This window comes from Pelecanus crispus, chromosome 1, assembly GCF_030463565.1.
Source record: "Pelecanus crispus isolate bPelCri1 chromosome 1, bPelCri1.pri, whole genome shotgun sequence".
Lineage (NCBI taxonomy): Eukaryota > Metazoa > Chordata > Aves > Pelecaniformes > Pelecanidae > Pelecanus > Pelecanus crispus.
This window is the reverse complement of record NC_134643.1, coordinates 156262345-156286813: the sequence shown is the minus strand read 5'-3', so window position 1 is coordinate 156286813 and position 24469 is coordinate 156262345. Positions and strand designations below refer to the sequence as shown.

General features: G+C 35.1%; 1 protein-coding gene across 2 annotated transcripts in view; it reads right to left on the bottom strand.

Annotated features, from left to right (window-relative positions):
* Window positions 1-236: 236 nt before the first annotated feature.
* Window positions 237-24469, bottom strand: part of MRPS9 (mitochondrial ribosomal protein S9) — a 34298-nt gene continuing 10065 nt past the window's right edge. The window contains exons 3-11 of one of the 2 annotated variants that reach the window (XM_075722538.1): window positions 18727-18789; window positions 18611-18641; window positions 16220-16299; window positions 9796-9875; window positions 7220-7295; window positions 4346-4514; window positions 2752-2860; window positions 1719-1888; window positions 237-344 (exon numbers count right to left, since the gene is read on the bottom strand). In XM_075722538.1, the coding sequence (XP_075578653.1) occupies window positions 253-344; window positions 1719-1888; window positions 2752-2860; window positions 4346-4514; window positions 7220-7295; window positions 9796-9875; window positions 16220-16299; window positions 18611-18641; window positions 18727-18789 (870 nt within the window). In that variant the 3' untranslated portion in view covers window positions 237-252. The remainder of the gene's footprint in view (window positions 345-1718; window positions 1889-2751; window positions 2861-4345; window positions 4515-7219; window positions 7296-9795; window positions 9876-16219; window positions 16300-18610; window positions 18642-18726; window positions 18790-24469) is intronic. The other variant, XM_075722532.1, reaches the window with a different exon arrangement.

The window sequence follows — 24469 nt, the reverse complement described above, 5'->3', positions numbered from 1 at the left end:
GTGGAGCTAAGACGCAAAGCTGGCACTCAAGCTACTATTTTAGATTTAAAGTTCTGGCAAATCACACCACAATCTTTAAATTTATTTAAAATCGTCGAAAAAAGTTGTTTGTTGCTTTTTAAACAGAAAAAACATAGTACTTATAATGGAAAAAGTCTTTATTACTAAATATATTTATACAATAGTTTTAAATCATAATTCAGTATTTTTTGAAATTCTGGTAGCATTCTGTCGTTCTTTAAATACTCAGACTTATCGCTTTTTCCAGGTGAATTTCCGTCTGGCTCCCTCTTGACCAGGCTTTTTTCGTTCCTTCACACGTGGGTCAAGTGTTAGTAGTCCAGCTACAAAACACAGAAAAGCACCCATTTGTTTACTGTTATTAGTCAATATTACAGATATACTACATGTGGGGAATTCAAGGCAGCCAATAACTTTGCATATGAATTGTAACATCTAAAAAGATAAGGGTTCAGTGTAAGACAATTGAAAGTAATTTCATCAGATCCTCTAACATTTTTTCTTAGTAACTGAACTTTCTTCACATTTTACTTTACAAACCAGTGAAAAGAATCGCACATTGTTTTATACCTATATTGCTTAAGCTTTTAGAGCAATGGTCGCCAAACTTGTTTTGATTGTGCACTCCTATCAGTAAAATATTTTTGAGCATGCACCCCCAACATATGTGTATTTATTCATTTACAAATGACATACACTACTGAAATTCTAAGATTTTCCTCCTGCACCCCAACAGATCATCTTGCACACCACTGGGGTGCACACATCCCACTTCAGAGACCATTGGTTTAAAGTATGCTTCGTATTTCCAAAGTATATTTGTCAATGTCCAAAACATGCTCAGAATAATGCTGATGATCTTACAGACACCCAACTCACTACAATGTCAGTTTACAGGGGTATTCCTAGCAAGTCAGTACTGGAACACTATAATCGAAGAAACTTATTGCAAAGACACTAGCATGAAGATAGCTTTACTTCCACGGATGGCAACAGAGCGAAAAAATCATAACTCTTTTGCCAGTAATACACATAGGTATTCTCCCTACTAGTCCAGAAAGAACATAGTTCAAAGCTCACCGTTAATAATTCTGTATTTGCTGAAACAGTATCACATCTAATCACTGAGAAGCACCAAACACTGCAGTTATCCAAACAAGTTCTATCTTATCCTAGGTAACTTGTAAACTCTAAAGCAAGAGAGGAAAGAAGTTCCTTCAGTCTGGCTAGTTGCATGTAATATGTTTATGCTCATTACTATCCCTTCAAAGCTAACCCTCTAGTGTTTAAGTTAACTTTTTTTTAAACATGAACAAGATGTGAATAACCAAGTAAAACAAAATACAATCTTAGTACCTTACAGCTCACTAACAGTTGAATCAGATTTATTTGTTAGTGAATATACATTCATGTTTTGTGATTCTATGTTGAGGCGATATAAGCTGGTTAACAGACCTAAGAGAGGTTATGAACAGATAGAAAAATGCTCAAGAAGTCATCCAAAATGTACACAAAGGATGGTAGGAAACAAATGAAAACAATTTATAAATAAATGCAGATCCTTTCATACGAAATGCAAGGTTTCACTGGGATTATTTACTCAAAATTTGCACTATCTGATCCTTAATGATCCTTGTATTAATTCCGTTAATTACCAGCAACACATTAAGAAACATTGAAATAATTTAAATTCCTACCTTGCCTCATGAATTCCACCTCCTTTTCTGTCACAAAACTCCTTAAGGCTTTTGCAGATGCTAAACGTATTGCTCCAGCTTGTGCAGATCTTCCTCCACCACAGACTGTGCAAACCATATCATGTTTTCCAATTCTGTCAAGAAACTGGAAAGGGAACAACAACTGCTCTCTAAAAATAAAAAAATAATCATAACAATAAAAATTAAATATATACATGTATATAAAGTCACATGCTATGTACATTTCTTACCATAGTATATATAAAAACATAGTTAACTCTTTCAGGCAGAGATCCAGAAAGGCATTTGTATCTCTGATTTCCTACTGATACCAACTAAATAAATGGGAAATTAGCAGCTAGGAGCATATTCGAACTGCCAAAGTTAAGTATTTTAAGTTCAGTTTTACAGTTACTTTTGTTTCACTAATTATCTATAGATGCCAAGATCCATCAGCTCTGGATATTCAGACAGAGTAATCTCTCACTCTATTCTTGAGCTCAGAAACCAGAATATAAAATAAAAATCACATAAGAGATAGAAACCTTCTTATATCAGCCTTATGAGAAGTCTTCTCTCTATCAGACTGTGCACATCCTCCAAAATCTGAAGCTTTCCGTGAAGTGTCTCATCTTGTTTGCTTCCACTATGTTACTGTATGCCAGAGTAATTACACATGCATACAGTTTAGTTTGCAAATCCCTCAGGAAACACTTAAAGATACTTTTAATTATTTATTTATTTTTAAAATAAACTGCAAGCCCTTTTTAAGTGGACCAAAATTTGGTCTGCATCCCTTCAGAAAGGGACAGACAAGAAACACAGCAAGGCTTACCTATCAGTTCTTATACTACTGACTCCTGAAAAGTAGGAGGAAAAAGCAAGACCAATTTTCATGAAACAGATAGGCATACAGAAACAAGAACACAGCATCAACTCAGTGGAACACCACACCAAAATATAATTGCATGGCATGACTTTTGGTGGAATAATTTAAGTACAGTAAGAATACAGCATTTCATAGTGCTCTCACCTGTCCTGCAGCACTGGGAAGTAATGTAAAATATCTATTCCATTCACTGTAATTTTTCCAGTCCCATTGTCATAAACTACTGCAGTAGCTCTTGCTGTTTTTCTTGTACCTTAAAGGAATTAAAACCAATCTGTTATGAGGCTTCAATATTCTACCGAATTTCAAGTGCCCAAGAAGTTAAGCAAATCTCAACACTTTATACAGTACCAGCTGTTTCTTTTTGGAGGCGAAGGTAACAAAAAAAGACTAAGAGAAGGAAATAAATACAAACAATGAACAACTAGCTATCAATATATTTTAAGCAATGTCTATTAAGGCAGGGGGGAAGTGTATGTTGGAAGGAGATAGAGGTAACACTACCTCCCATAACTTCAGTAGGTCAGGACACTTTCTTGACCTGGTGATGTCACAGTATATGAAAATAAGCAGTTTGTTGAACATGTATGTTTACCATAAATACAATTTCTAGTAATATTAAAATACTTTATAAAAATCATACAAAGGTACAGAAGTTTAAGAATATTCACATGGAAAAGGTTAACACTTTAATTATACTGGTATAAGCAGTGCCTATGCATCATTTAGCATAGTTTCCTCAGAAATTACTACTTAAAGTTAGTTCTAAGTGCATTAGCTTCAAGTTAAACCCTGACAAACTCTCTGTGCTAAAGCCTAAGACCAATCTTCTGTTGCACAAAGGAAGCAATCATTCTGAGAAATGAATTATGACACAAATCAGACCTCCTTCTTAATTTAGGGGGATGATGGGACACAAACAAGACTGTTCTTGAACTTACAAAATCTGATGGCTTTTCTTAAATAACACGGGTTGCATGCTTATCAAACTTCAATAACTACTGTTCTGAAGACACTATTGAAAACAAGCGCGGATTAAATCCCAGTTTGGCACTCTCACATCTCCTTGTTATCATGTCATCTTGAAGCCAACCCAGCTAGAACAGAGCTCTCCAGCCATTTTGCCCTTCAAATTCGCTGCGACCTTTGTTCTTATTATCACCTGCTGCTTAAGAATACACATCATTTCTGTCTAAGATTCCTCTTAAATGTACAGCATAGATATAAGGTGTGTGCACGCACATATGCTTTGTCCAGAAAGTCTTCGAAATTCCCCTTTGCTGGACCGCCTACAAAAGTCATGATAAAACTTACTTCGAGGTCTAAGCATGCCACTCATATTAAGCAACAACACTGTTACATCCATGGAATTCTCCACATGTGTTTGTGCTCCCCCAGTCGCCCTCCCCTTACGTTCAAGAGTCAACTCTTGCCACCAATGAAAGTCCTTTTGTATCCTACAACATGTAGCACAACAGGGTCCTCTCTACAGAGGTACTACTGTACAGAAATACAGGTAAAAACTAACAGTTGATAGACTCTGTGCCAAAAACTTCCACTTTGTTACCAGGCCATGTCATAACTTAGTATGCCATAATGTGATTAACAATTATACATGCAGTATACACATAAGCATATGAAATGAAGTAGTGACATATTCAGCAGTGTTGTACATACTATAAAGTAGTGTGAAGAAGAAAAAATTCTGCATCATTACCAACCAACTTGAAATTATTACCTTCACCGGTGCTGAAGGCCACACCTCGCTCATCATACTTCAAGGGCTCAATAACTACCTTTTGTAACTGCACAGGAACTTCTCTGGAAAACTTTTGTATATACTTCTCCTCGATGTCACCACATGGCAACGTCATCAATTTTTTTAAGAGTTGAATAAATCTTGAATACTGTAGACAACAAGACTTCATTAAAGGATGCAAGTGTAATTGCATTTGCTAAAACTTTCTATTTTTGTATAATTGATCTTTCCTGCTTCACTTTTATTGATGATTTCTGACAAGATGACACTTTTGCACCTACATGCTGATTTAAGAACAGCGTGCAGATGTATCATTTTCTGTGTGACTAAAGATACCTAGTTCTTTCTTCAGCAACAATGAAACTTTAATTCAAAGCATAACCAACCTCTTTGTAATACAGCATTATTGTATTAGAATGAAGTTCATTTCACTTTTAAAAAGAAAACATTGAGGGGGGGTCTTCATTCTTTTACTATTGTTTTGTTAAAATGGCAAAAGGAAATTATTTTCACCTCATTTTCAGCAAGTCAGCATGTTCATTGACTTGGAAATAATTTTATTTCACTAAACTGAACCTCTTAAATGATTATATTTCATAATATATACAGGAAATACCTATCTATCTATCTTTGGCTGTTCAAGCTGAGTTACTTTAATGTTTATGATTTCCTTTAAAACTGAACAATCAAGCTATTTAAAAATTCAAGAGATACTTGACTTAAAGGGCAACCTCTTGAAATAAATTATCCTTTGCTACTGTGTGGTTCTCCTTCCCCCTTACACCGCCCTCCAAAGTTCTTCAACATGTGATTAAAGACTAAACACCACTGCGTTAACCCATTCACAGGGTGCTAAAAGCTGGCATGTCTTTTTATGAAGTGTTACTGGCAGGAGCACTAGACAGCTGGTCACTGGATATAAAGGTATACTATCATCTAAAATACATTTTTCATATAGATATCATAACCTTATTTTTCAAGTTTTCTTTACTCGCAAACTCTTATTAAAAGTATTTTTTCTTCTGTTACTAGAGTCTTCTGCACAAAATGAATACTTTTCTTGGAACCTAGCAATAGCCCTGGAACTCTGACATCACTTAGAAAGACTTCTGCCTAACGATGTGACACAGGCATGTGGCAAAGCCTTTGAAGAGCAGAAATGCAAAAATAGAAAAATTTAAAAATTATAGAGGCTACAGATGAAGAAAGCTTTCAACAGTTTTCACTTGCAGACCGCAAAGGAAAAAGAAATCAATAGCTCTGATTTTGTTTAATAATGCAAACACCACGGAAAATTTTGTTGCAATGGCAAAATATAAGAATTTGAGCAGGTAAGACTGGTAGCTCGTACAGAGACATTTCAAATACATTTAAACAATGTTTGTTCCTATAGGCTGAGGCTTTGTGGTTTTACATGCGAGAGGCCAGTATGTAAAAGGTTTGGGAGTTTGGGGGGGTGTATTTATTTGTTTAAGTTTACTGCAGTCTACTTGTCTACTTTTACAGATGCAGAGTGTACAAACACCAAGCAGTAAAGAACACCAAACTGTTTGGTTGTACAACTAGACTGGTTCCTGGCACTCTTGAGAGGAAAAACAGCCATTCAAATGCAGGAGATACTGAAAACACTGAAGTCATAACTGCTTCTACTGCAAGCAAGATAGAAGAAGTCTCCTGGGTATACCAGGATGAAGAATTTACAAGAGTGATTTCTAACTTATGCTTACGGACCACAGCCTGCTTGAGACCTTTTCACATCACCCACAGACAAGGAAGCCATCACATGTTACTGTTCTGGATGACAAGTGAGCAAAGGGCATGTTTGCTGCTGCTATGCTATTTTTGCAATGATGCTGTCCACAGGACAGAAGAGACTGAAGAACACTGTTTCTAGGTGAGAAAATACTTAGGATGCTCAGACAAATAGTGTTATATTCTCTGGTACTATCATAGTCAAGCTTAAACATCCAAAAGAAAACTGAAACTGGCCACAGACTGAACCTGCTGTTACAAAATCTAATGCTATTTAGGGGACTGTAAGAAAAATACCTGAGTGAGAAAAAAATGTATGACTATCAGGATGAATAGTTTTATTCCCAGAGATACATGTAAAGAAGGAATCCAAATCTAGACAGTGATACAGTTTGCAGACACTGCGGAAACCACAAAACCCTCCTCTCTCCCACCATATTCATATCAAGGAGAATATAACAAGAGATATCTGTATCAGACCACAGATCTATGTAGCTTTACAACTTGTTTCTGATACTTGGTTCTGTAGCCAATCACTAAGAAAAAGGAATCCTTATTTCTGATCAGCCTTCTCTGTGACTTTTCTACCATTATCATGTCCTCCTTAAGATTATTTAATCAGAAACTGTGCAGGTTTACCATTACACAAATCCATCGTGCTTCCCATCTTGAACATTTACCCCTTCTCCACAATAAGCAACAGAGGTTCTAGCCCTGTCCATTTTTCATCTGTAACTAGAATAAATGACTATTTGTTTCTATATGTAGTGTTACTACACTGCATTGCTGACTACATAATTAGATGACAAGGAACAAGTGCTCTAGGCCTCACAATGTTACCAGGAGAAAAACTATGTTAGTAACAATGGAAAACCCTTAATAGTTCTGTACCGTGCTAGATAAAAAAGCAATACAGGTCACTTTTCAAGACAACATGAATGTGACAGTGCTGTGAGCATATATAGACTTTATAAGAAGGAAGATCATTCTTTTGAAGAGCACCTGCTTCTTCATAGTACCCTTTCAGTATCCAAAAATGCACCCAGAATCCGTATTTTTCAGATGCAAGCCTCCTTAAGATGAGAAAGATTAATTACTTACATCATCATCTGACAGTTTTTCTAACAACATTTCTTCCAATTCAATCTTAGTCAGCCATCTGCTGCCAGCCAGGTTTCTGTTTAAAATATCACATATATTCTCCCTTTAATTAACCATGCAATTAGAGTTACATCACAAAGGACCACACATACAGTCTTCGTTCAGAAATAAATTTTCCATTACAAATGAAGAGAGATCACATTCCTATAATAAACATGAGAAGGCCTACATTGATTTTAAAAGGTCTGTCTTTTGAAAGGCATGGTAACTTCATGTATTGAATTAACCACATGAAAATTGTGAGTATCAGTTATGCATTATTCATATTATTGAAGTCCAAGTTTGAGCTAGAGTAGTATTCTAATAGTAAGCGATCTTCCTCGCAACTTATGACTTAGTTTTAAAAGCCTGCTACTACGAAAAATTTGGCTTACAAGCAGCAAAGAACAAAATCGAAGGCAGAACTTTAAAATCAAATTCCAAAATAACAGAATTTTCCCTCTGGTCTTTACTTTTCTGGTCAATACAAAAAGCTCCACTAGCAGCAAGCATGGTCAAAGTACTAATGCAGCAATGACACACTGTATTCTACCTACTGTGTAATCTTGACCTGCTCAGCACAGAAACTGCACTGATGACAGCAAAAGCAAAAATTTCTACGACGACAACCTCATACAGAGATGCTAACACAAAGAAAAACCAATGCTTGAAATAAATCTTTGTGAAATATGTGATACAAAGTGACCAACTGAACAGAATGCCACCATAAATATACATGCCAACATTATCAGGTAAATTTAGGGCAAAGCTGTAACTAGTTTCTTACCTCTTCAGTTTAGAAACAATGCTGGTTTTAACAGTAATTACTGTTAGGCAGTAATTTTAAAAATTTTCCAATCCTAACAGACTGAAGTATATACTTACATTCACATGCTACTTCCAGTGAAGTCAATGAAATTTTTTACATGTGTAAAGCTATAAAATAGTTCAAGATCACGTCCTAACCCTACAGCCTACAGTTAGTATTATAGAATGTGTCCAGAATAGATTATTTTCGGGGGGGCAGGGAGGGCACGCAGGCAGAAACCACATATCCAGTGTGGAAAATAAGTCTCAAAAATCCTTTACATTCTTTGAGCTTTTACAAACCTAACAGGGAAAAAAGACCTCTCAACTCTGGCTAGCTTTAGGTCATTTTTCACATCAGTAAATCCACTGGCTGAGCTCTGTAAGAAGTCAGGTTATTTTTCAGCAGCATACACCAAGAAACTAAATTAATTTGTTCTCTTGTCTGCTCAGAAGCTAACGTGAATCTATGATAAAACGTCCTGTGGGTCATAGGACACTACTTATATCATGAAGAAGCATGAACTTCTGTTATTTAAGAAATTGAAATAATCTCAGCAAATTAATCCTTTCTCTTCCTAACATAAATAACAAATGGCTGAAATTAAGAAATGACAAACCAACATGATGTGCAACTGGAACAGCACATAAATCCGGTTAGAAAATTCACAGCAAGAACAAAGATAAAAACGACTCGGACAGTGAAAAAGTAACTATACAGAAAAGCAGTAAAGGCCAAAATCAAAACTTCCTAGCTGTATCCATTTCTTTCAAAGACTTGCTTAATTTAATATTCTAACATATCATAAAATCCTTGCAAAAAAATCTCAAAATAGAAAATCAAGAATACAGCCTGAGAGAAGCAAACAGTGCTTAAAGCATATACCCATTGCAAAGACAACCCTGACTGTACGCACTAAGAAACTAACAACTGGAGCATCTCCCATAGCTTCTTCTGGTTGAGATGTATCTCTTCTGTCCAGTGGCTAACTGGCTGAAGAGCTTGCTGTGCATACCAGAGAAGTAGTAAAAGAAGAGAAACTAAATTAAATTACTAATAACGGTAATATTTAAACAAATCAAACTAAATAAAGTTTTCTAAAATTACTATACTTTTTGATGATTTAGCTATTCAAAACCATTAGAAGAAAAATAGTGAAATTAAGTATTTTGATACTCTTCAAGTTAAATATTGGCAAGTAAAAATATTCAAGAACTGTAATTAATGAAAGGCTATTAAAGAGCTCAGCTTTAGGCCTTAGGATTTTTCCAACAGATAAGCAACTTATTTGGCATTTTAAAAGGCCTTGTTTTCTTATAAAGAGTTTACCTCCTTTTTCAAAAAGCTTTAATAAAGAAATAATTAGAAAACTTCATATACAGAAACACAGAAATCTGGATAGTCTCTCCTGACTTTCAAATCCCACTTCAGAACTTCTATATAGGAGAGAATATCAAAAAGAGCAGGGAGAGAATAAAGAGCAAGAGAAATAGGCAGGGTTTCCCTATTTTAGCAGTAAGAAGCGAGCACTCCACACATACATACTACAGGTAAGACTTTTCAACCTGAAAATACCATACAAATTAGACAAGGAATAGGGAAAAAGTCAGAAAAATGTGTTTGTGGAATAAAAGGAGGGTAGGGTGGGGAACTACAAGAAGTGCCAAAACAACATATTGAAGCATTTTAAGAAAACTAGTATTAATATTCAATCTAACTGGAAGCTTACTTTTTTTCCTTCTGAGGAAGGTCTTCAGCTATCAGCTGGTCTTGATATTTCTGAACATTCAGCAATTTTTCATATGTTTCCTAAAATGTATATGGAAAAAGTATTTAAATGCATTTTTCCATTTAATATTTAAATTTTCTTATTTAAGTCATATTTATGTGGTTTTACTCTCCAAACACTTAAAATACACAGGTCAGAAAACAAGCAGAGCTCTGACAATTAAAAAAAAAAATATAGCAAGTTATATCTAAACCAACAAACATTTAGACAGTATACATTTTCATATGCAGTTCAAAGTAATTAATTTTGAATTCTGCTATTTTTCTTCAACAGTATTTGTAGCCTTCTTATGTACGCTTGTAAAAAAAAACCCCAACCTCAACTGTATACAGAAAGACAACTACATTTGTATAATGGATGTAACTCCAAAACATACTGCACAATAATTTCATCAGTGCATCCACATTTTAGTTTGACTTCCTTGAAATACTGACAAGGTTTAAGATTATAAATAATTTAATTTAGTTAGATCTGTGTACATTTAGAGCATCAGCTTTATTGGTGGTCTGTATCAGTCAGAACTCCCTCTTACCCTGGCATGTCTATAGGGATACACATAAAGTTGTACGTTTACCATAATCAGAATTTTTGTTCTTTCAAACATTACAGATACATTTACTCTCAACTTTCACTATTTTACTAAAACAGTTTTCTTTAAATTCTTAGCTATGCTATTATTTTCAAACAGTGCTATGACAGTGATTTACCACTCCAGTGAAACAAAAGGGAAAAATATTCCAAAAAGTCACACTGAAAATATTGCAAAGCAGCACGCTTTTAATAAAGTATTTTCAGGGGTTTTTTAAGTTCAGAAACTTTTTGAGACTATTTGGTTCTAAAAGATAACATCTAATACTCTGAATTACAACAGTGATTCAAATCACAAGTTAAATACGAGTATTTTGAGAAATAATTATATTTATAGGATAGGATTATTGTACTACAACAAAGTACTTACATGCCAAATGTACAAATGTTACTTCCATTAACAAGTAAAAATAGGAAGCTTAGAATCACTTCCATATACCTTACTAATATAATGAGTTTTAGCAAATACTAGAGAAACTACATGATAAGAATTAGTGGGGACAAGGAAGAATGGTTGGGTTTTTTTTTCTTTTTATTACTTACAAAAAACCGTGAAAGAAATGTGAGACAGCTCTGTGTTGTCAGAAATTAACCAATTAAATACTAGTTCTTTACATAATACTGGAATTTGCAACAGGATGCAATGAAATTTCTGCAACAGTTTACATTTAAAAAAAAACCAAAACAAAACCCCCTTGCTTAGTTATAAACACCTACTGTTCAAGCTGATTTATCCACTAATATAAAAATACACCCGCACATATACTAAAAATATTTGTACTTAAAGCATATGAACTAAGAACAGACTGTTATCTGAGCTGCACTCAAAGCATTTAAATAGGGACAATTCACTGAGGTCTTTGATGCAGGTCATTGGTGACATTTTTAACAGTACAGTGGAACAAAAGTATTTTTGGAATAACTCCACAGTATAAAATCCTGAAGTACAAAATTGTCCACTTTTCTTTGAGACAGCGTAAGAACTCATATTACAGTAGCATGCCTTTCAGAAACCCTTTATTTTTGATAGAGATAACTGTATCAGACAGGAACTAGGAAAATTTTTCAACTTAAAAGAAGTCTTTCTTCAAACACAGGAAACATCATATAAGAGCACAACAAATAGTATCTTCAAATATTTCCAAACCTCACAAATGTATCTGTAGATCTCTAGGATAACAAGATAGGTAGCACTACTTTGGGCACGATTCATGTCACGTCACTCCAACAACCGTAACGGCTCCATTCGGAGCTGACTATTAGGCTGCAAAAATTATTGACTATACCTTAAAAGCACAGGCATGGTTCGGGTTAGAGGGCATGAGGTGTACCCGACACCAAGCAATTTTTAGGCATCTGTAGTTAGATGTGAAAAAGAGTCAGTATGGAAGCTTCTGCTCTGGGCTGGAGAGGGAAGGAAGCGAAGGGGAAGGAGGGCTGTGCCTGCCCCTCCGCTACCTGGGGAGAACTCAGTTGGAACATGCTTAGAGATTCTTGTGAGCTCCAGGAGTTTCTGCATTTGGAAGCAGTCAAACCAGGCATGAAGAAGATATTTTGGTGTTAGATGATCAGAAGACGTACTGGGTTACTAGGTCGTATAAATGTATAAAGAGGTTTCTCATTTTACTGCTAGCCCTATTTCGCCTTACCTTCTGCCTTCATAAGGCACAGTGTCACCTTCCTACCTGGCAAAAGCAGTCTCCAGCCTGCCTCCTCACAAACACCCACCATCTTCACTACACTCTGGCATACACATTTATGTATTGGAATGGTCCGTAAAAAATACATGAACCAGGAGCTCAGCAAAAACACGCCTGTATCACAGCTCTTTAAAAAAAAAAAGGGCAGGGGGAGGGAATCACAGTTGTTACCCTAGGACAGGCTGACTATAGTCAGAATTGCTTCCAAAGAGCAACTGAAGTATTTTCAGGTAACATGACGCAAGTTAAAGTAAGACTCAAGGATTTTGTCATCATATTCAGAAACTACTGATAAACGCAGGCAAATAAAATGAGATATGGGTTGCCACCCACCAGTTTTTAGCCTCAGAAATTCATTGTTACAACAACAAAGAAAGCTTTACAACAGCTGGAACAGTAAGATTTTCCTGAAGACCCTCCCTAGGTATTCCCAAAGAACACCAACACTCCACAGCCTGTTTAAGTTCTAAGAATGTCCACTTCTAAGAATTAAAATGATCTCTTTAAACTGTTCTGGTTAAATTACAGTAATCACGTCCGTTCATACAAAGAACCCTTTACGCAGGAGAAGTCATCAAACAACATTAAAAAGTAGTATTTTAAAATACTTCCAAGTGTAATAGAAACGCTAAATATAATTTCCTGCATATTTCTGGCAATGAAAGTGGACTTGCATCTCTTATGAAATAAAATTTTGGTCTGAAGTATTAAAAAAAAATTAATCCATTTATTTAATCTCTGTGTAGAGATGAAGTCAACAGACTAAAAGAACCACTCACATGTGAAGTAAAGTATGTGGATGAGCCTCTGCAAAATCAGGAACCACATGTAATGCCCAATAATTTATCTGACAAATCTTCACTCCCCAATGGCTAAAGAAAGCTTCTGAAGACACACTTGCTTTTTCAAAGCTGGCAGGTGAAGATTTTACTAATCACTTCAGGATTCAATAGTCCAATTCATGAATGTACACATCTGTGTGTCTTGTAAACTCAGCTATTACACAATCAAAATTGCTGATTTTACAAGATTGGCTACGTACTGAAACGCTTCCATTTCTAATAGAGAGATCAAATTTCAGATGTCTGTAAGGATGCTCTCTTTTAAAATAAAAAAATAATATTCTTATTTTACCATGCATAAAAAATTTACGGAACACATTAGCAAATGGAACCCCAGGGGGAGAGATTTTTATGGGAAAAAAAAAATTAATTTTAACATTTTGGTTAAAGTATGCTGCAGAGCCCACACTTTACATCACAGTTTGCATTTTTCTTTGCTTCTTATGTGGTTTTGACTTCAGCACATACTTTGGGGTTTTTTAGGTTTTGGTTTTTTAATAGTTAAAATGCTGTATTGTTAGAGCATCTCCCTCTGATCTACAACCTCTGATATTTCTAAAAAAGTACAAGAAGCACAATTACATAAAATTACTATTTTGCCAGACAGAATGGTATGAAGAGACCATTTTGTCTTGTTCTGCACATTACAAAAATATATTACTCTGACAAACTTTTAAGTTAAATGATGATCAAATATAGTATCAAACATTTGTGAAATGGTGTTTCATGCAATAAACATTTTTTTGTCTATCAGAAGAAAAATAAATTGTCCTTTTCCCTACAGCTAAACTTTATTCAACAGGCAGAACAAAGGCAACAATGGAGTATAAAGCAAATAGCCTTTACGAAAGTTCATTTAATTTTCAAGTCATAACAACATATATATGGGTGGTAATAATACATGTGAATATACACAGTTTATTTTTAGTAAGTGGACAATATTATTTATTAGCATTACCTAAATAATGCTGTGACCAGCTGTATTACTACCAATTAATAAAATTCAAGTTCCGTGTGAATCTATGTAGTAATTAATGGCATACAAGTTTTAGCTTAATGTTATGTTTATCCAATTTATTAGACTTAATGTAGCAGTTTAAAGGACATCCTCAAATGGGATTGATTACTTATACTAGACTGTATTAACATACAACCCTTTTTTCCCTAGCCAAATTAATTAGCTTTGAGACTTAAAAATATGTTTTCTTAAATACACATTAGTCTAATAAGAGGTTAAAACAATGTTGGGAATTTCATGCAGATTTCGGCTTTCATTTGGCTGACTAAAAAAAACGCTGCTCAACCTCACTTAAGGGATTTAGTTTAGAGATGCCTATTTCATTAAAATATTTAGAAACAGTCGAAGAAAACTCAAGTATCCTATAGTAATGAAAAATGCATTTGTCAAACCGATTTGTTTGAAGGTGGTTGCCACGCTGTTAGAAACAAGATCCACACTATTCTTTTAGAGATTTCCAAGGCAAGCTTGCATACTCTTAACTGCTAGGAAGAGCTAAAAATAAACTTGTGCTCCTTGTAAAATTTGTAATTTCTTCATTATGATGGAATGCAACAAAACATCTTGCCCTTGGGTTGCTCTGTTTCAGCCAAAACAAATGCAAATGGCTTGTCAGATGACAGCTGTTTGATAAGGCTCCTCTACAAGACCTGCATGCTTTACTTTTTTCCGTGAAACTTGGGATGAAAGGCAGAAGGCAGGAAGAGAATTAATGTAGCATACAGTCTAAAGGCAATGCTACAACCGTGATTAAGTAGAAAAGTTAAAAGGCACAGATTTTCCACAGCCTCGCTGCGTGCAACCCATCCGTGTAACAAGTTGACAGGCCTAGCGCGTCAGCTCCATCATCCTCTCCGACAGCTAAAACGCAGCATTGCATCCCTTTTCAGAGAAAATTTGCGTCTGCACCATGAAGCGTTGTACATTATTTCTTAGCACTGCAGGGGGCTCAAGTCCATATGGAACCTTCACAAATATTACCACAGATCAAACCAGCGGCGTTTCGAGGCAGATTTGACATACCTATTTAAATGAACAGCAGGGGTCCTCGGGCTGCCTCAGGCTGTGCAGGAGAAAACCTCTGTGGAAAGCCTATGCTGCAGCTCCATTACTCAGCAAAGACACACTCTACATTTATCATTCATTTCATTTCTGCCAGGGCATGAAGCTCATTTGCCCAAGGTCAACAACAAAAAAAAAAAAAGGGGGGGGGGTGTTGTTTTTTATTCTCCCAAAGAAATAAATGTACCTGACAAGTGGGGATTTTGTCCTTTGGGTACACAGAACGCAAATAAATATCACATAATTCTAATAAAAACGCTACATTCAGTAAAGCTGTGCACCGAATTTCATAACACAAAATTTATTTTTTTGACAACAGGCTAACCACAGAACTAACTTTTTAAGCCTATCTAATGAGGAAACAAAATCTGATGCAATTGTCCAATTAAATATTTCTGCATACATTATTAATGCTTTTGTCTTCTGTAAGCACACGTAAGCAACATGCCCATCTTCCTATAAACTCTTCTGTAAGAGGTAGATAATGTTTGCGCCATTGATGGTCACAGATATGGCATTTCTGTTCATAATCCATGTTAAGACCCAGGGTCTAGTGATGTTCTACTAGGTACAGCTTTTTTCATAAACGTAAACAGATACAGATCCTTTACTCCTGGAACCACACAGAAAAAGCCTTAAGTTTGCATGAATGGAACAGTCTTAGAAAAATCAATTAAGCAGTTTAAATGCAAATTTTCTTCACACTAAATGTCAGCACAAATAACATTTCCTATAGCTTTGCCCTTCAGGGGGAAAAAAAAACCACCCTATTTTTTTTCTACAATTAATTTTCCTAGAACTAGCCAGATTTGTTGTATATGCATTCTCCACTACTAACCTTGTGCTACTAACCAGATACAGCCTACAAGAAAGTGTTCAGACTATTCAAACCTAGTCCATAGCCAAAACTGTAAAATAAACCAAAAATTAAAGCAAGAACTAGTATGCAGTCTGTTCTCTTAAATGTGACATTAAAATGCCCCTAATAATGGACATTGTGACATAAAAATATACATTGCATTTAGCTTCAGTGGTGATATTATGGCCTACTGTGAAAACATGAGTAAACTCAGGAGCTCCTGATAAGCATCTCTAGAACAACATGTACTTGACTGGGAGCTAACATCATTTATTACAGATTATAACATACTTACATGCATTAATGAATAATATGACTGCTTGCCCGTATAAAAGAGAAAGTGAAATGGTCGGCCATCTTCTCCCCACTGGATTTCTAATAAAAAGCAAGATTAGACAAGAAAGCAATACACACTCACTAAAAAACCCCTTGTACTTAATTGCAGTTATAAACCTCTTTCATAATACCGATTACCTTTTTAAATATCAGAGAACAAAGACATTTTATGGGTATTCAACCTGTCTGGAAATCTGATTTAGACTACCTTGGTAAAAACCGATCTCCACCTGCAATTATAACCAAATATTTAATATAATATTTCTAAATATCATTTAACATAAGGGAATCCCTCATGTACATCTTAAACTTTCGAAGACAGTATAGTTCGTATTACAGATAGAAGTATCCATTTTAGAATGGGAAGAAGTACAAATTAACAGACAACTGAAATCTACATAATGATTGTGAAAGGTGAAAGACTAACAGCTCTGGAAAACAGTACTTGAAACCCAGAGCAAGTTTTTTTTATTAGTATAATATGTCTAAATTTATCTAGGTATTTGTACAATTGCCTTTTGTTGGTAACACAACTGTATTTAGAACTTCAGTGATTTTAGGACTTGTTTGTGTTGATACATTTGGGATATTTATATACAAAGACCTATGTTATAGTTTACATAATTAGTTCAGCAAGAAAACATACACTCCATATAATTCAGCACATCCAGTTTATTTTATTAAGTAAAAAACGTTATTTAAGGCCAAATAAATTTCAGCTTCAGGAAAAAAAAATCAAATTTAAATATAACATGACAAAGATCTTTTCCAAATAAAGGTAAGTGACAAAAATAAAAACCTGTGAGCTTTTTACAAATTGAACTGTAGAGAAACTCCCAACCATTTTATCCAGTGAAGTTCAAATGAGGCTACCTATAAGCTATAGACAAAGATAAGACTCCAAGAACCTGTCTGATAAGCACGATATGTATTGCATTGGAACATTAACACATAATACACAGAAGGGGGATGGAAAGATGCAAAATTTACTAGAACAGAAGGAACACAGAGGGCTTTTACCCACACATACTACTACTGGAATGTGTGAATTTCCATATATGCAGCTGTGAAAGCATGTTTTGTTGAAATTACTGTTCAGGGAACATTCTGAAGTATACATTTACATTTTTGCACTTCAAAGTTATCAAAGACATAATGCATAGACAAGACAAAGCTGCCTTAAGAGAGATACTTATTGCAAGTGTTATTTTTAGATGTAAACACAATGATACACATTTTTACTAACTAGTTCTTACACTCCTCAGGACACAGCTAGCATTTCAAAGAATTCTTTAGTCCTGAAAGCATATAGAGAATAGTAGCTTAGTTCTGCCATAAAACAGCCCTCAGATTTTAAAATTGCATAATGATTAATTCCCTCTTACCCTTTTGCTTTCTACTTTTTACTTCACAATACCGTGAAGTTAGAAAATCATGCATGATACCATTTGAAAGCTGAAATTCCAAAATTTCAGATAAATTTAGACAGCTTTCTAAAAGACACACAAAGCTCCAAAAATATCAAGTATCAATTAATTCCAGGAACAGGAAGGAAGGAAGGAAAATGGTAAGATTTCGCTGATAATCAGAAGTGTCCATCTGGGACTTGATAGCTCAGCTAATGTAGAATTTCACAGCCTTGCTTTAGTTCATACTAAACTTGAGTCACAAGTGGACAACAGGTTTTGACATATCTTTTAAATATTCTATGTGAAATTAATTTGGCGATTTCAGCCAACTTCTCACTGACCAACCAACCTACTGGCATTATCACTGACAACTGGGACTTCATACGGTGTCTCAGGAACAAGACCAAAGACAGTATGGACATAAGCACAGAGCTAGGACTTTCAGGTCAAAACTGAGTCATGATTGGGAGAGTTTCCACTCTCCCTATTCTCTCAACTGGCAATTTCAAAGCTGTAATTTCTAAGCTCTTAGAGCAATGAAGTTACCAGGAAAACTTTTGGTTTAAAATAGTATTAATGAATATTTTATGGCTGTGATAGACAGCTCTGACAAAAGCTACTGAATTCAACAAAAGGTTTTCCCGTGACTTCAATAGGTTCTGCACATCATCCTACCTATTGTTTATTTTTAAACAAGGAAAAACATTTATCTATAGATAGTTAACAAGATGTCTGAAAAGACCACTGGTATTTCAGAATCCATCTGTATCTTTTATCCTAAAAGCCAGAATATCAGATGAGGTTTTTACTGCTTACTGTCTTAGCAGTTATTAGGAACACAGGGGAAAAAAAGCAAATCTGTGAAAATAAGGAATTCTACATACGCAAAAAACACTAATACTTAGAAATAATAATAATAAAAAAGATCTATGAACACTTACTCCTCTGCTCTGGAAAAATTTCAGTAGGATGCTGTAAACAAACAAACAAACATCAGCAAAAGTTCCTTAAAATATCATGCTACAGTTATTCAGAAACACAACAAAAAAAATCCTACCTTCATCATTGGCCTGGCTTGTTTGTCGAATAAGCCAGAAGGAAAGAGATAGGCAATAGCTTTCTGGGGGCAAAAAAAGAGAGATCACGTATGTAATTTTTTCCACAAAAGCATCATCAAAACATTTCTTACGTACTTTCTTGTAGAGAAAAATAGCATAACTTTCGTACAGTAGGCAACCAAATCAGTAAGAAAGAGTGCTGCATATGTGCTGTGCTGAGAAGAAAAGCAGATCATTTCCTCAGAAATCCTCAGGAAAAGTAAAGCCTCATTCTGAAGGCTGTACTCTACTGTATCAGAATGAGTGAACTTTCTTCTGCAAAGTTTAGTTTTTATAGCATGCATTTATCATAACTTACTAGAACTACTCAAGTGCAAAGGCCACCTTTATAGACAGTGATTTTCCCTTAAAATTTCAAGTGCTGTGACTTCTGGAGGAAATCACAACATTTAATTCATCTTTCTGAAAATAGCAGTGCTTTTTAACAGTGCCTATTGACAGACCAAGCATAGAAATTTTATTTAAAGCAACTGGACAAAGTAAAGTTTTACACATTTAAAATCCCAGTTTCCACTGACATAGTTTCCTCATGTCTAAAAACAATGTTTTTTGTGGCAGTAGAAGGTATCTTACATAGCCTAGATAAGCACTTCACTGATCACTGCATTCAGAAACAACTGTGCATCCCTACAATCTTTGCTGAACTTGAACTAATTGCTCAGAGAGGAAAGACTCTTAAATGCCATCTTTCTTCTCCTTAGATACCTAAGGGTTTGCTAAAACAATTTAGAAAAATGTATGACATTCATTACACACTCATTGTTTACCACTGTTTTCACTAAGTACAAGGTACATCATTTGCTTTTACTTAACCAATATCTACCACTATTCACGTGATGTATAAAGTCAGTATTATTTGCCTCCAACAAATAAAGTAGATATACCAATATTCCAAATCTTTCTGGCAAAATGTAAGGCAAAGCACCTCACAAGGTTAAGCCCCATGACATGCATTGCGGTTCAACATCATCTTACTCTCCCTCTTCAACGTAACTAAAACATAATTTAATAAAGCAAAAATATGCATTTATGAGAGCTGTTTATTTCCATTTGTTTTTAAAAACAAAACAGAAAAGGCTAGCTGTCAAAAAATGCTAGATGTACAGGTCTGGCAAGTGTAGACAACTTCAGACAGTGAGTAGTAGAGCTTAAGATAGAAATCTTGTGCTTGTACAGTAACATGGACTAACAAACCCCTCTGGCAGCGGTCTTGCTTATATTTCCATTAGACAGTATGGAAAAGTAGAATTACAATAAAATCAGAGTTTAAAATCTTCTCTTAAGAAGAATGGCTCTTTGTTGGTTAGGCTACCTTAGGGCTATTACTTGCTGATAATTTTTTCCATGGACATGGAGTGGTTTGTCAGTGCTTCAACTGATTTAATATGCATAGAGTGTAAAAAGACCTAACCTATTACTTTCATTAATCCCCTACTGGCATTCTGAACAGAAATTTTGAGAATTCTGAAGCAAACAAAAGGCTTAACTTGATTTTATGAAATGGTAATTCTGTTTCTCTTAGTGACTACTGTATTCCCATTTGTTAGTCAATGGGCATTTTATGCATACACACAGTAGGTGAACACCTATTTATGAACAAATGGGGATTAATTATGATGACAATAGAGAAGTCTGCTGTGAGCCAAATGATGTTAAACAAACACCTTATATAACATATTAAAAGAATTTATTACAGGATACTGAGACTGACTGTGTATGTACTTAAGACATAGTCTTTATGCAAGCATTTCCAGAATCTCAGTCAGAACAGTTACTGTAACTATGACACCTTAATAAATGCCAAATATAACAATTTAACATTTATAATGAAGAGAGCGGCTGCCATCTGAGACCTTCTACTTCTAGAAAGTTTATTTTGTATTGCTTGAGTGTGTACTCATGTCTTTCACACTAAAGCATAAACAAACCCTGCATTAAGAAATCCTAACATCTACTTTCAGCTCTCCACACAACAACTAGCCAAAGAAAAACAGTTCACTTGATAAATTTCCTTTTTTGAAGTTCCAAAATGGAAAGAAATAAGAGTCTTCCTGCCTTTTCCCTTTTTATAGAAATGCAATCAAGGATGAGGTATTTGTCTTTACATCCTGTTAGGAACTATCCTGGGATGCACCAGACTCCAATTCAACTTTGATATTCAGAGTTTCTTCTTAATTTTAAGTAGCTGTGTCCTCAGACTGCACTTTTAGCAACTACATAGCAAGTCAGTCTGCCCCTTGTAAACTTCATTTATAGAAGCCAATTTTGTCTATGCAAACATTTTGGTTTTGTAGAAAAGGAGTATTTCGGAAAACTGTAATTCCCAACACCCATGTGTACTAGCAATAAAATAAGATGGTGGATCAACCTTAGGAATGACATCAGAATTAGTCTCTCCAAACTGCAGCTGGAGCACATAAATAACCATGAAATATTTTCCTGACATCTTTTGACAATGTCTTCAGAATTGGAACACAGGCTTCCTTTCAGGAATCTCCGTGTCTTAAGTAAGAATTCTGTAGAGAATTAACTGCACATTCTGCATTTTTCTTAACATACAAAAAGCAGGTGGACATTCCTCTTAAAACTTTATAATCAAAGTTTAAATGCTAGCAGTAAAGTTCCCAAGAAACCTTTTAGATTTAACTGCAGTATTTCATTCCAGGAGTGGTTTTCACCTTAAGGGTCATGGCCCATATCCTTCTAGTGCTTAATTTGACTTGAACTCCAGATGAGAAAGGAAATGTTGTGCTGAATATGACCAAGAACTACTTTCTTCAGGCCATCATTTCAGCTATACAAGATGCATTCACCCCACTCTAGCCCCCACAGGTTCTGGGCTGTTACTTCATAATTCTGTTTGTTAAATCACACTGTTGCCATTGTCTTTGGCAATAAACCACAACTTTCTAAAAAAGGAACATCCATAATTATTTTCAGCAGAAACACGATTAAAAATCCTGGGAATTCGTAACACAATGGTGTTTCCAAAAATAGCTACATAAACTACTGGAAAAAGGTGGAATGGGTACAGCCTGCTTCTGCTATGAGTTACTAAAAAAAAAAAATTTTAGCCACTTCTTTTCAGGATTTGAAAGTGTTTGTTTTTAAACTCTACTCTTGAGCCACGCAGCAAAAACAAATTTACCCACTAGTCACACCTTTAAAAATAGCAGATCATAATGAATACATTAGTAATAAGATGGTTTACGTTAGGCATTTCTTAAACTGCATTGATAAGCTTAACATTCCTGTAACAAACTAAAAGGAATCCTGTTATATCATCACTTGTTGAGGGACCGGATGATTCAATATACAGCCCACAGGACCACAATGTCTTTCACTTGCAGCTATAAGTTTGAATTCAAGCCAGTTGGAATAATGAGAACAAGCTTCCATCCCCATAAAAAAATTGTACCTGGCAGTCCTTCAAACATGCAAACCAATTCATTAAATAATCTGTCCAGCACTGCATGTGGCAAGTTGTGCAAATTCAGTACACCTGCCACACCCTCATCTTCCCTCTTCATTGACTATGTTGCACATGCTAACTTCTGATCCTCCTTCCCTTCCTACCTATATACAAGCCAAAAAATTTTGTTTGCTCACTTTCTCAAACATCAGAGACTAACTCTGAATCAAACAAGTTCAGCTGGGTCCATAAGGATTTTTTTTTTTTCATGTCTGGAGAAATTAAGAATTCTGTACTTTAATTCAAATAGAGTTGACTAAGTCATGCTGGGATAGGGGAAGGAGACTGAGACAGTTCAGTCCTTAAACTCGCCATAAGTAGGAAACGTTTGGCAGGGCAAATTGATCTTGCCCAAGTGTCTTCCCACACTTGTGTTGAATCTAGAGCTCAAACATAAAACATTCCACTAATTTTCATTGCTCAAATCATGTGTAAAGATAGTTATCTAAGTAACATCCAGTGAGGAAAGGTATTTTGTAGAAAACAAACAAACAAAAAAAAAATCAAAAAACTTCCAACCTGGGGGTCCCCTGCAGCAGCATCTTTTTTGGCAGAGCACTCTAGAATCCAGCTCATTCCTTTTTAAACATACATGAAACTTTAATCATCAAAACACTGAGGTGAGAATTGACACTTTATGCCATGACATTTTAACGAAACACCTGCGCAATAGCCATTTCAGCTTCTACTCCTCAACTTGATCACACAAGAGCTACTTCCCTTAAACCTTGCCTCTTGAATCACATTATTTAGCCACTGTACTTCACCATTTCTCACACCGAGATGTTTGCTGGAACAGCTGTTTTTCCTCCTAACCACACTAGCAGTACTCTTTAAAATTTTTCAGCATCCAAAAATCCAAAATATTTGGGGTAGAACTAAGAATGAATGACACAAAAATGGGACATGAAATGTTAAGTCTGAAATAGCTTTTTTATGTAACAAGACAGAAAAGGTTAACAAAAAAAAAAAAAATCAGTGACACACCTAAGTTTACCTTGTAAAACAAAATCCTTCTTTAACAACTAACCACTAAAATTTACTGAAACCACCCCAATCATTTGTCACTATTTAGATAAAGCTGAATGCTAGCTTGGACAGAAAGAAATTTCAAGTTCACAGTGATATATCGTTTTAACCCAGTCACTTAAAAACCCAGGAGCCACTAGCATTATACGAAAAAAAACCCAACACCTTCCTTTAATATTACATTTTTATATTAACTAATCATTTTCAAAACAAAAATTAATGTCTTGTCCAGAGCTTGCAGAGAAAAAAAAGCCAAAAACCTGTTGAGAGAAAAAGTCATTATTTCTATCTTCATTTCAACTTTTCAAAACACTGAACAGTATTAAAAAGAGTAAAAAAAGAAAAAATACAGTAGTCATCAGTTCAGATGGACTTTGATGCAGTAGTAAGAAAATACTGATGCAGAGTTTGAGTGCACTAGAAAAAAAAAGCTGAAAACACCATTCTAGTTTCAACTATTTAAAAAATAATACAAAATCCAGTATTTCTTGTAAGGCCAATGCTGGACAGCATGCTCTTCTTGCAGACAACAGAAAGTTCAGAAATGCGTATTGCTCTGAATAATGTTTCACACATTTCACATGCAAATATTCACTCATTTCTAACACTTTGCGTTGCTAAAATTTGAATGTTATTTAGAAAGCAGATGCGCTGAGCCACTTTTAAAAGCAACTGAATACAACCTATTTTTCATTAACGAAGCCTTAATTCATTGAAAGAAACTATACCCTGTGAGGAATGAAGTTTTTCCGTGTTTAACATTTTCATAGTTAACATACTTACTGGTACTTTTGCAACAATATATATGCTAGTGAAGATAAACATATATTTTAGATTCAAATTATTCCATCTGCTTGACAACAATCTATTAGGTCATAAGGCAGACAAGAGAAAATGAACATAGATGTCTAGCTTTTGAGTTTTACTAACTCTCATGGGGAAAGAGTATTGCTTTATGATGAGGTCATATCTGGGAGAGCATTTAGTGACTGCATAAAAATGAATAATAAAAATACTGGCATATAAATAGGTCATGAAGATTAAGACGCTTTTCTTGTATTAATCTTACTTAGATTTCTGGGCTTTAAGTAGAATATCACAGAACTGACAGTGGAAAATGAAGGTGGGCTGTTTACTACAACCACAAGTTAAAGTTAAATCACAAAATAAAAGGATTACAG